At 36.1% G+C, this 13,464-nt stretch overlaps 1 protein-coding gene across 1 annotated transcript in view; it reads left to right on the top strand.

The window, feature by feature from the left end:
• Positions 1–3,908: 3,908 nt before the first annotated feature.
• LOC148945536 (uncharacterized) overlaps positions 3,909–13,464 on the top strand; it is a 50,001-nt gene continuing 40,445 nt past the window's right edge. The window contains exons 1-2 of the mRNA XM_089098602.1: positions 3,909–4,013; positions 9,526–9,731. Coding sequence (XP_088954728.1) covers positions 9,610–9,731 — 122 coding nt within the window. The 5' untranslated portion in view covers positions 3,909–4,013; positions 9,526–9,609. The remainder of the gene's footprint in view (positions 4,014–9,525; positions 9,732–13,464) is intronic.

Here is a 13,464-nt window from a genome sequence, read left to right as displayed (position 1 = left end):
TAATGTACATTTTGCGAGATTCAAATCCGTCTCGTTTTCTGATTTCAATAGGGCACGCTTCCTTTGTATTGCAAACCAACCCTTAGATTTTTTCCACTTTTTACATTTGTCAAGAGCATTTCAGAATATTCAAGTCTCCATTGTTCTGTAAAACAAAAAGTGTGGGATTCTACAAAGTATTACAAAGTATGCTTGGAATTCATCAAGCTGGCCTGCGAATATAATCATCTTTTTTACTTTGTGTTTTAAAGAGATATTTGGTTGAGAATAAATGCGGTTTTTCTTTCCCTGTTCAGAATTAAGACGAAAGTTTGAAATGAGATTTAAACGCAATTAAGGGGAGTTTAGCTTATCTCGGAAGTATTTTTAGAAGGAAATAAGTTTTTATATTTTAAGTTTTTTTATTTTCTTCTCACGGTACATAAATGCCTTTGGGTCACGACGGATCAGAATGTTCATCCCAATTTATACATGCATATTTGAATGTATAGTACATTTTTTTACACTGTTGACTCTCTCACTGCCAAAAAGAAACAGACTTGCGATCGATAAAGAGTGTTCTTTTCTAGTTCTAGAGAAAAACGAGGAAAAAGCGAGTGACATCACACTTCAAATCAATCAAATCTGTTTGGACAAGGTTTTCTAAATTGTCGACTTTTTTGTTGTTCTCAAGAAAAATATAAACTGAAAAAATCCTTTAGATAGAATCTTAAGTCATTATTGAATTTCTATGTAGTGTTATAAAGCAAATTCACAATAATTTTTTTTTATTAGTATGTCATTGAATTGAGCAAATACGTTTGGGCCACGACCGATAAACATCATATAATAATTCGAGGCGGGAAGTTCATCTTTCTTAATATCATCAAGCATTCTTGGAGAGAATATTTTCTTTTACCCTGATAATTTTTGAAATTGATCATTTAGATTCAAACATTTTTCGAAAATCACAAGATTCGGCATGATTTTATGTTTCATAAGTCCATCCATTTTTTAATCCTAACACTCTCACAGCTGACTACAGACTAACTAACAAATCCAGCAATTCTTTCTAGTTCGGTGATATACCTAGAGAGAGGAGCAGTAACATATTAAAAAAGGTACCTAACAAGAAATAAACATTTTCGATTTAGAAAAATTTTATTAAATAATTACAATAACATATATATATATTACTCCTTTTTTTTACATATCTATTCAATTTATTATCTTCAATATATTTCACTGTATTGAGGATATCACATAGCATTTAAAACAGCCTGAAGTCAATGTATATGTGTTATATTAACTTTTGCTGCGAAACATGACTCCTCCTCCAATTTAATTTGCTTAATGATATCACATATATCGCAAATATTTCATTCCATTCAATGCTTGGTAAACATCCTCTTGTAATTTCTTCTGCTACGTTTGGTAGTCTTGTCTGCTTATCATTACTGCTGCCATCTCCACTTTCAACTTTAAATAGAGTAAACAAACAACTCATTCTTTGCTAGTATATCTTTTCAAATAAAAATTCGATGAAAAAGATAAAACGAAACTGCTCTCTCTTTGATTTCTACTTTATTACTAGTATAAAGTATATTTAAAATCCAGCCTTATGTTGGATCTCGTTGCTACAGCTGGTTGCTAGGGCCTCATGTAAGTATGCAAATTATATGCTCATGTAAGTATGTAGATTATGTTTCTCCAGGCTTATGCAAATAAGGAGCCCGCTGGAGCATAAGCAATATGATTGCTAGGGAAAGTCCATGACTGGGTCTGGTTGCTAGGTAAACCGGCTATGAAAATTATGTTTTCCTATGTCTTGTTGAGGCTATAGTAATGGAAGAAATTGTACAAGCATTTGCCCTGTTGAGGCTATAGCGATGGAATAAATTATTAAAGCATGGGCCCTGTTGACCCTCCACTACTAGTGGCAATATATTGTCTAGAAAAAACAGATAATGGCAAATAAAACCGTCCTAGGACATAATAAAATGAGCAAAAATAGGATAAAGCAGCATTCAAATACATGTCTGGCGAGCCCTTTATGCATAGAAAGTTTTTGGCAAGGCATCTATGTCCAGGCAATCCTTGTTTCAGAGGCAACGCTCTAGCGTTAATAGCGAAGAGCGACGAGGCTTCAATGCCTTATATTTTTTTTTTCGCAGAACCACTTTACATGGAATTAGTAGTCGTATAAACTTTGCAGCACCCTTTTTAACAATCAGAAATGATCGGGGGGTAACCAGCCTCCTCCTACGTTCTTTTCTAGCTTGGACACATTCGATCAAAATTTTGAGATTGCTATTGTGTTTAAAATAGTGTCGAGGTCAAACGACTATAACTCTGGGGTTTACAAAGCCCCTAACAGCCTCCGAGGTAAGGGCTGGTGGTTAAGCAAGTTCCCCGTCGTCTATATATAAGTTTTATTGGGAAAAGGGGCATGTTTGATCCTGGGTTTCTAAAACGGCTTAAGATATTAAGGTAAAACTTCGAGTAAACCTTAAGAGAGATGTCGACAAAACAAAACATACAATATGCACACTGTCTGACAAAAATGTAAATCAGTAGTATAGGAGGCATTGCTGAGGATATTAAGTTGAAAGTTTCAGGGTACATTGAAGAGTAATCGGAGCAACCCCTCCAATTGCTGTTTTTAGTTGCAAGCTCGTCTCAAGACGTATCAGAATATTCAAAAGCCATTTTGCTCCAAATAGTCGAAAGATCTAGTATCTTTGCCTCCAGGGATGCCACAATCCCACGTAGTCCCAGGGAAAAGAATTATACAGTTTGCCCATTGCTTTCGCACAGGATTTAATAATGGGAAAGGGGGGAATGTTTGATTCTGAAAGGGTATTAAAAAAAACATCGGGGAATGACAGGGGAAACATCGGGGAATGGCTGCGTATTAAGCTAAATGCAGCGACAATATATGCATCCATTTTATCAAAAAGGCGTTTCTGCAGTATCTTAACAACGGCTGAGGAAATTAAGTTAAAATTTTCAGGACAGGTTGAGGGGAATCTTAAAAATTGATTGAAGGGCCAACAGCATCCCTCCTATGCCCTTTTTAACTGCCCTGCCCCAAAGGCATCTTATCAAAATTTTTAAATAGCCGTAATGTCCAAAACAATCGAAATGTCAGATAACGAAATGTCAATGTCAAGTAATAAAGTCTCTGGTGATGACATAACCCCCTCCCGCATAGACCCTGGGAAAAAGACTGGAAGTTGTACAAGTTGCCCATTGCTTATATCTAAAGTTTGGTATTAGAAAAGATGTTTATCTGATTATGAGTCTCTAAAAAGGCTTACGGGGTAAAGTTGAAACTTTCAGGAAATGTTGATGGGATTTGAAAAAAAGCAAACGAAACTGTATTTAGGATGGTTGTCAAAAGGGTTTATTAGCAATGTCTAAAGAATGGCTAAAATTATTAACTTCAACGTTTCAAGGCAGGTTAAGGGGGATTTTTTAGAGTTATCAGAAGGCAATCAGCCCTCTTCACCCTTTTTAGATACCCCTCCCACCAGAAAACGATCACAATTTCGAAGTCATGCTGTTTAAATTAGTCAGGATTTTGAAAAAGTTTGCCTCTACAGATACAATTCCCCCAACAGCCCCCCGGGCCAGGAATATAAGTTATGCACTTTGCCTATGTCTTACATGCTGGATTTACTATTGTGAAAGGGGAGAATATCTGGTTTTGGGTATGTCCGAAAAGACTAAGGGCATTGAAGAGAAATTTCAATAAATATTGAGAGGTATGTTGAACTAAATCAAAAGACACTATGTGCATGCAGGTTATCAAAAGGCGTGTCTGTAGACTAACATCATAGGAATGGACAAGGGTATTAACTTGAAATTTTCAAAGCCACTACTACAGCTATTGTAACCTCAACTGCGAATGCTTGTAACTACGAAGAGAAATTTCAAGGAATACTGATGGGGTATGTTGGATAAATCAAAAGACACTAAGTGCATCAAGGCTATCAAAAGGCCTATCAACAATATCTTAGGAAAGGTTAAAGGTACTAAATTGAAATTTTCAGAGTCACTACTACTGCTAATTTAACTTAAACTGTGAATAATTGCAACTATGACTACTTGCAACTGCTTCTGTGACTACTTTTGACAAACCTGCTACTGTAGCTGAAAATGTACCTAGTTGTGATTTCACATGTGAAAACTTGTGACTGTGATAAGTTGAGACTGCAACTACAACAATTTGCGACTGTGATTACTTTTACTTGTCACTACTTTCAGGAAATGTTGAGGGTGGTATTAAACAAAATAAAAATTTTTATGTGTATTTTGTCGTCAAAAGGGCATATCAGCAGTATCTCTCTAATGGAATAAGGCCTGACGCCCCATTTCCCCTCAACACTGATGAAAATTTCGAAAGAGCCACTTTGTTTAAAATTATTAGAAGACTTAATAGCTTTGCCTCTGGGTATACTTAAAACTTTCAGGAATGCTATTGCTACTACTGCTGTAACTGCGACTACCACTACTCCTTGCGACTATTCCGACTTTGACTATTTGACTATACGAATTTGACTATCTGTTACTGTGACTATTAATCCGTCTGACTACTTGCAGGTGTGACGGCTTTCGGTATGGACTGCAATTAATTGCCTCTGGAATTATGACTACTTGTAACTATGACTACTTTTATTCCCGGCTACTATTATTACATTCAACTGTGACTTGAATTGAATGTTTTTTAAAGGCCAATTACTTGTGATTGGGACTGTGTTTACTTGCATCTGCGTCTGCGACTACGTCTTTCATCTGCGTCTGCGACTACGTGAGGCTTTGACCACTTGCAATTTTACCTACTTGTGACGGTGAATGTTAGCGACTGTGACTACTTGTGACTGTTACTGCAACTAAGGCTCCTTGCGATTGTGACTATGACTACTTGCCATTATGATAACTTGCAGCTGAGACAAGTTACGACCTTGACTGCTTGCAGATATGATTACATTTGACAATGACCACTTTAGACTTCGGATACTTACGGCTGTGACTACCTGCAACTGCGAAAACTGAGGACTGCTACAGTAACTACTTGCGACAGGACTTTGCTGAACTCTGCTATTACTCGGCTGAACTCTGCTGTGTTGGTTTTCAGGAAGTTTTAAAGAATGTTTTTTTTTGTAGGGAATCCAAGGCAAAACAATTTGGCGGGTTGCTCAAGGGGTTATAATCCCACCATTTGATTCCACTATTTAGAATTGTATACTAACAAGGACATCCCTCATTGTTATGAATTAAATACAAACTTTCCGAAAAAGAAGTTTTTAAAAGAAAAGTAAAGGCCATATTAAATTTAAGATAAAAATGAATAGCAACCTACAATAAGTCGATCTCAAAACGACCATAAATCATAGGCAACGCAATAGCGCTACCTAAGTAAAGAACGATGTTGGCACAATATATTATTTATTTTTGGTTTTTGTTTAGACCATGGCACTTCGTATCGAAACGACTGTCGTAAAAACTTAAAAAAGGGCTCATTCGATTGGATATTGAAGGGGATAGTGTCTTTTTTAATAGTCAAAATTGATTTGAGGGCAACTAACCCCCCTCCAACACCAACAATTTCCCCAAAAATATTCAATCAAAAATTTGACACAGCCATTTTGTTCAACGTAGTTTAAAATTCCAGAAATTAAATTTTGAGGATGACAACTCCCCCCCCCCCTCCTACAGCTCTAAGGGCAAGGGTTGTAAGTTATGCCGTGAAGGCATATAAGGTTTTGTTGTGCCCTTATTAATAGTCGAAATTGACCGGAGGATGAATGCCCCCTCCAAGCCCTTCATTTACTCAAACACTTCCGATCAACATATCGATCGGTCCGGAAATTATGTGTGTGAGGATGACAACCCCCCCCCTCAGAGCCCTCAGGGTTAAGGTTGTGAGTTATACCCTGGGAACATATAAGGTTTTTATAGAAAGCGTTGTCGTAGAAACTTCAAAAAGAGTTCATTCGATTGGAAACTGAGAGGGCTACGGCCGTTTTTAACAGTTAAAAGTAACTGGAGGGAGGATCATCCCCCCCACGCCCATCATTTTCCTAAAGAATCCCGATCAAAATTTTTATATAGCCATTTTGTTCAACGTAGTTTAAAGGTCTGGAAATTATGTCTTTGAAGATGAAATACTTCCCCCCACAGCCCTCAGGACTAGGGTTTTAAGCTATGCCCCTAGGGCTTAAAAAGTTTATTATAGAAAGTGTTGTCGTAGAAACTTCAAAAAAGCCTCATTCGATTGGAAATTGAGAGGACTAGTGCCCTTACTATTATTCGAAAGTGATCCGAGGGAAAATGACCCCCCTCCTCCCACGCCCATCATTTCTCAAAACACTTCTAATCAAAATATTAAGACATCCATTTTGTTCAACGTATTTGAAAGGTCCGGAAATTATGTCTTTGAGGATAATAAATTTCCCAGCCCTGAGGGCAAGGGTTGTAAGTTATGCCCTGGGGGCATATAAGTTTTTTTTTAAAGAAAGTGTGGTCATATAAACTTTGGAGTCGGTTCATTGGATTGGTAATTAGAAGCTGTACTTCTCTTTTCAAAAGTCAAAGTGATCGGAGCGCAGCTACATCTCCCCCCACACACGTCGTATTGTCCCAAAATGCATCTAATAGAAATTTTGAGATAGTCATTTTATTCAAAATATTCTAAATATCATATAACAAGGCTTTTGGGGTTGAAAGAAACCCCAAAGCTTAGGAGCAACGGTTGTAGGTTTTGCCCAGGGCGTATTTAAGGTTTTTATGGAAGGGATGGCTGTATAAACTTTAAAGGAGGCTCATTTAGATATAAATCGGAAGTTCTTCTTCCCTTTTAAGAGTCAAAAGTGATGAAGGGAAGCTAGCCCCCCCCCCCACCATCCGACTACCCATCTTCACCAAACGAATATGCTTAAAATTTTGAGACTGCACTTTTGCTCAAAATAGTCCAAAGAAATAACACAGTGACTCTAGGGTTGACACCCCCCCCCCCCAGTGCCCTGGGAATATGGCCTGGGGGATTGTAAGTCATGGCCTCAGATCGTATAAGGTATTTATGGAATGGGTGGTTGCATAAACTGCAGATGGTACTCATTTGATTTGAAATTGAAAATACCGTTTTTAAAAGTCAAAACTCATTTTAGAGCAACCAGCCCCTTCCCCCACACTCATCAATCCCCCAAAGACATCCAATAAAATTTTGAGATAACAATTTTCTTCATTGTAGTTGAAGATTCCGGAAAGGGCACTAGAACTTCAAATTTCTATTCGAATGAGCCCCCTCCGAAGTTTATATGACCAACCCTTCCATATGAAGTGCCTCTGGGAGAAAATAATAATAAAACATTGGAGCCTTATGGCCTTTATTAGGGGCAACTCTATAGCGTTGCCTCTGATTTCGGTTTCTCAGAATGTTTACTCTATTTTTAATTTCATTATTCTTCTAACTTAGCAAGCTCTAATTTGACCTTAGAGAGACAGAGAACTTTCCTGTAAAGAAATGTTCAGGTTTGAATGCTTTTCTTGTTTTTTAACTTTGAATTTCAAAACTAAATTGAATATCTTAATGTTCAAAACTAAATTATACCGTCACAGGATCTTCAACGACTGAACTGTTTTCAATATTTCATTACTGAATTCTCCAATAATGACGTTTGGACCAAATGATCTACGGTTATGTCATCATCAAGAGTCATACCCTTCCTAATGCTGTGGAACCTGCGGAGTTGTCACCTGGTGACAAAATCACTAGATTCTTGAAAAAATCACTAAATTATTGACTAGAAATCACTAGAATTATAATGCTCTTTTTCAATATAAATAATAATTGTTTTGTTTCTTTACCATGTTCTATAAAGGCACACCTATAGGAAAGGGGGTAAAATTACCCCCCTAGAAAATACCCTTAGACTGATTTTTGTTTTTTTAAGCGAAAATTACTCTTAAAATTTTTTAAAATACCCTTTCGCATCTTTATGCAGAGAATAGAACAAAATCCCTGCCTCCTCCATGTATTTTCCCGAATTGGTGCCCTTGGCTTATACCCCGATCACTAGAAATTTGTTATCTTTGATCTAATCGAAATATTTACTTTTTCTTTTTATTTTTCTCCTTGTCGATTCAAAATTCCCAGATTTTTCCAAAAAATAGAAACTATTTTCTTTTTACTCTAGTTGAGCTGGTATAATTACTAGGCATCAGCGACAATTTTGAAAATTACCTTTCTATATTTTCATGGAAACAATTTATCCCACCCTTCAGAAATTTCGATAAGGATCGGTGTTATTACTTCTTTCATAAAAAAGACCAAAAGAAAATCTTTTTCTCCGAATACATTTTTGTTTCTTGGTGATAATTGTTCAAGCTGTAAGAGAGCCTGGACAATAAAGACAGGTTCTCGCAAAGTTTAAAATGTTGTCGTGTTTTAAGTTAAACAACAGGACGTTAATTACGCTTTTTAAATGTTTCAGTACAAATAAAAGAATTCCAAGAATTATTGGAGTCTTGATTAGATATTAGAAGTAAAAATTTAAACCATTAAACAAATTCCCAGAGTAGATACCCCTCTCCTTACTCCAAACCGACTTCAATCATCAAAATACAATCTATTTAACCTATCTAGTTATATTACAAATCTTATTTTAAAAAGCACTAAGTCCTATTTTTTTCAGTTATTTCTTTTTCTCTTTTCATTCAGAAAATTATATTCAATGTATATCTACCATTTATTTTTCAATGATTCCATTCCTTTTCTATTTAAAGATGTAGAATGTGTATTCATATCCACTCCACTTTCAAAGGTCTTAAAAGAAAAAATGATTTTTAACTGATAAATAATATTGATTAAAACCATAAATGTGAAGAGGCAAATTCGATATGATCGAATTGTTTAAAATATAAAATTTAGAACATATTAGTAGTTTTTAGATTACCTAGATTCAACTTTCATCTTCATGGTAACGCTCTGGGGTCTATATCGATATATGGGGGGAAATCAGAAGGCTCAAAGGCGGTATATATGCATAAATGCTAATCTGGACCATATTAGAAACTTTAATAAACCATCATTTTCCTTTTTTTTTTATTAATCTGCTTCCTGTGTGATTTATTCGATTGAATCATGAATATACGCCCTATATAGTGAAAAATCACTATAATTAGAAAAAAGTCACCATTTTTTTTAAAGAACAACCCCTGTAAATCACTAGCCCAGAGAACATCACTAGGCAACATAAAAAATAACTAGAAATAGTGACAAATCACAAGGGGTGGTAACCCTGGAAACCTGGGCTTCCAGCTTACGAAAACCTGCGAATCTGAAACCCGAAATTAGGGCAAATTTTGGAGGTGAAGAACCACTCTTATAAAGAGCAGTCAAAAGCGGTGTGAAGCGCCGCTAGGGGAGATTTTTAAAGATCCTCGACCACGCAGAGCCTTCCTGGGATTTTATTCTAGTAGACTGACAAATCTGAATAACATCAATTCGGAGAAATAAATTTTAAGCTTCTTTTCTTTCAGTTTTGCTATGCTAATTCCTGGGATGTGATTTTAATAGCCGTTGGACTGATTTCTAGCGTCGGAACCGAGCTTTGTTTCATTGCTATGGTAATATGTTTTGGTAATATTACTCAAGGTTTCGTGAACAATGGTCAAAATGGATCATCTGCAACAAATGCATCAATATGTACCTCTCTGAACTCAACTATTACTTATTATGAAAACTTGTAAGTTTTTAGCTTCGTATTTTATATTATATTTACACTATATATGATACATATAAGCTCTAATAGAGCGATGTAAAGAGCATAATTCAAGGTATATAGAATTTAATATGTAATAATTTACTTATTACATTATGTGGTAATATTACTCAAAGTATCGTGAACAAAGGTCAAAATGGATCATCTGCAAAAAATGCATCAATATGTACCCCTCCGAACTCAACTATTACTTATGATTAATTAAAAAAAAACTTTCCGAAAAAGAAGTTTTTCAAAGAGAAGTATAGGCCATTTTAAACTTAAGATCAGCAGATAAAAATACCTGTTAAAATTCAAACTCAAAACGACCAGAAATTACTATTAAAGAATAAATGAAACCCCAAAGAAACAGAAATTGAATAAACAGTCATAGAAAAAAAAACGTACAATAAGTAATAATATAAACGAATAAATATATCTTAAGGCGAGTAATGCTTAAATTGAATATGGAAATCAAGCTTAAAATGCAAAAAAATATTTTGCTATTGAAGTACAAATGAAACTCAAAACGAACAGAAATTAAATAAACAATCAATGAAAACAAACACAAAATAGATATAATTGTAAATGAATAAATAAATCTTAAAACGAGTGAGACTTAAATTGATATGCAGATCAAGCTAGAAACAAGCAAAAATCACTACAACCAAGAGTTTGGGTATCGCCTCCTTCCCTCACTCTAAAAGTCTAAAACCTACTGCGTCATTGGCGCTTTACTGAAAAGGAATTATGTTAAAAATATTTTCTTTTGTACTTAAAATTAAACATTAAAATTTTGAACTGATGAGCTTTCAGCAATTAATATCATTGTACATCAAATACTAAGTTTAATTCATTAGTTCTTTCTAAAATCGTCCAAGACGAATATAGTTTCAATACAACCAAGAGTTTGGATACTGCCCCCCACCTCCTTAACTGTAAAAACCAAAAGCCTACTGCGTTATTGGCGCTTCACTGTAAACGAATTATATTATAAGCATTTTCTTTTCCAGTTCTTACAGCATTGAAAATAAAAATAAAATTACAGCGAAATAAAATCTTGAACTGATGGATCTTTCAGCAATTAATATCATTATATATCAGATATTCAATTTGATTTTGTTTATACTTTCCAATACTGTTCAAGACACATATAGTTTTCAGTAAAGCGCTGTTGAATTTTAATAGGTATATGTATCTGCTGATTTTTAAGTTTAAAATAATGTTTACTTTTCTTTGAAAAACGTCTTTGCTTTTTTTTAAATCATTCTTTTTTCGCTTTTGATTGCAAAAAGTTTTAAGTTTTTATAAATTCCTTATTTAAAAATCAAAAAAAAAAAAAAAAAAATGGGTTTTTGTCAACCTCGGAGTTTTTATTACTGATGTTTGAACTATTTTTAACAAAATGGGTAATTCAAAGTTTTTATCAGACGGCTTTGGGGAAAAAAGGGCGTGGGGGGGGGCTAATTGCCCTCCGATATCCTTTGAATCTTTGAAAGTGAATTAGAACTTTCCATTTTCAATCAAATGAGCCCTCTCTGAAGTTTATACAAGCATCTCTTCTATTAGAACCATATATGCCCTCAGGACATGACTTACAACACCTGTCCTTGGGCCATAGGGGTGGGGAGGGTTGTGTAGACTACGGAGTTTTAATATCTGATGTTTGAAATATATTTAACTAAATAGTCACCTCAAAATTTTTATCGGATGGGTTTGGGAAAGAAAAAGTAGTGGAACGGGGAGGGGCTAGTTTCCCTCCTATTTCTTTTGACGCTGAGAAAGTGAACTAGAACTTTTAATTTCCAATCAAGTGAGCCCTCTCTGAAGTTTCTACGAGCATCCCTATCATAAGAATCATATACAACCCCAGGACATAATTTACAATGCCTGCCCCCCGCCCCCCTGGGCCCTGAGGGGCTGTGTCGACGCCGGAGTTTTTGTTATCTGACCTTTGAACTATTTAAAAAATAGCTATCTAAGAATTTCATCGGATGGGTCTGAAAAAAAGGGCATGGAGGGGGGGATAGGGGACCTTCAGTCTCTTTTTACTCTGTGAAAATGAACTAGAACTTTGAATTTCCAATCAAATGATCCCTCTCTGAAGTTTGTACGAGCATCCCTTCTATAAGAACTATATATGCCCCCAGGACATAACTTGCAACGCCTGCCCCTGGGCCCTGGGGGGTTGTGTTGACACTTTTTTTTTTATTTGACCTTTGAACTATTTTTAACAAAATTGTTATTTTAAAATTTTTATTGAGTACATTTGGGGTAAAAGATGTGGGGGGGGCGGGGAAAGTTGTCCTCTAATCTCTTTTGACTATTAAAAACTGAACTAGAACTTTCAATTTCCAATCAAAGGAGCCCTCTCTGAAGTTTATAGGAGTATCCCTTACATAACAGCTATATGTGCCCCCCAGGCATAACTTACAACGCCCACCTCGGGCCCTGAAGGATTATGTCGACCCCGGAGTTTTCGTTATATGATCTTTGAACCATTTTGAAAAAATGGCTCTCTCAAAGTTCTTATCTAATGAGTTTGACGAAAATAGGGCGTGAAGAGAGGGGGGGGGGGGCGAGTTACCCTCCGATTTCTTTTGACTCTGAAAAAGTGAACGAAAGCTTTCAATTTCCAATCAAATGAGCCCTCTCCGAAGTTTATGCAAGCATCCCTTCCATAATAACTATATATACCCCCAGAAAATTACTTTCAACGCCTGCTCCTGGGCCCTGGGGGATTGCGTCGACACAGGAGTTTTTCTTATCTGATCTTTGAACTATTTTTAACAAAATGGCTATCTCAAAATTTTCATCGGAATGGTTTGAAAAAAAGAGCTGTGGGAGGGGGCTAGTTGCTCTTGGATCTCCGTTGACTCTTAAAAAGTGAACTCCAACTTGCAATTTCAAATCAAATGAGCCCTCTCTAAAGTTTATACGAGCATCCGTTCCATAAGAACATTATATACTCCCAGAGCATAACTTACAACACCTGCCCCAGGGCCCCGGGGGGTTGTGTTGACTGTCGATACCTGAGTTTTTATTATCTGACTTTTGAACTATTTTTAACAAAATGGCTATCTCAAAATTGTTATCGGATGCATTTGGGGAAAGTGGGGCGTGGGAAAGGGGCTAGTTGCGCTAGAATCTCTTTGACTCTCAAAAACTGAATTAGAACTTTCGATTTCCACTTAAAGGAACCCTCTTTAAAGTTTTTACGTGTATCCCTTCCATAACAACCATATATTCTTCCAGGGCACAACTTAAAAGGAGTGCCTTCGGGCCCTGGGGGGCTGTGTCGAACCAGGAGTTTTCGTTACATGATCTTTGAAGTATTTTTTAAAAAAAGTTCTCATCGGACGGGTTTGACGAAGAAAGGATGTGGAGGGGGGAGGGGGCTAGTTGCCCTCTGATGTCTTTTGAATCTTTAAAATTTAACTAAAACTTTTAACTTCCATTCAGATGAGCCTTATTTAAAGTTTATATAAGCATCCGTTCCATAAGAACCATATCTACCCCCAGGGCAAAACTTACAATACCTACCGCCAGGCCCTTGAGGCTGGTGTCAACAACGGGTTTTTTTTTATCTGACCTTTGAACTATTTTTAGCAAAATGGCCATCTAAAAATTTTCATCGGATGCATTTGGGGAAAAAATTGCCCTCTGATCTCTTTTGACTCTTTAAAACTGAGCTAGAACTTTCAGTTTCCAATCAAAT

The sequence above is a fragment of the Artemia sp. Qi Xiang Cuo genome, chromosome 13 (genome assembly GCF_049724085.1).
Source record: "Artemia sp. Qi Xiang Cuo chromosome 13, ASM4972408v1, whole genome shotgun sequence".
Taxonomy (NCBI): domain Eukaryota; kingdom Metazoa; phylum Arthropoda; class Branchiopoda; order Anostraca; family Artemiidae; genus Artemia; species Artemia sp. Qi Xiang Cuo.
This window is presented reverse-complemented; position numbering and strand designations above follow the sequence as displayed.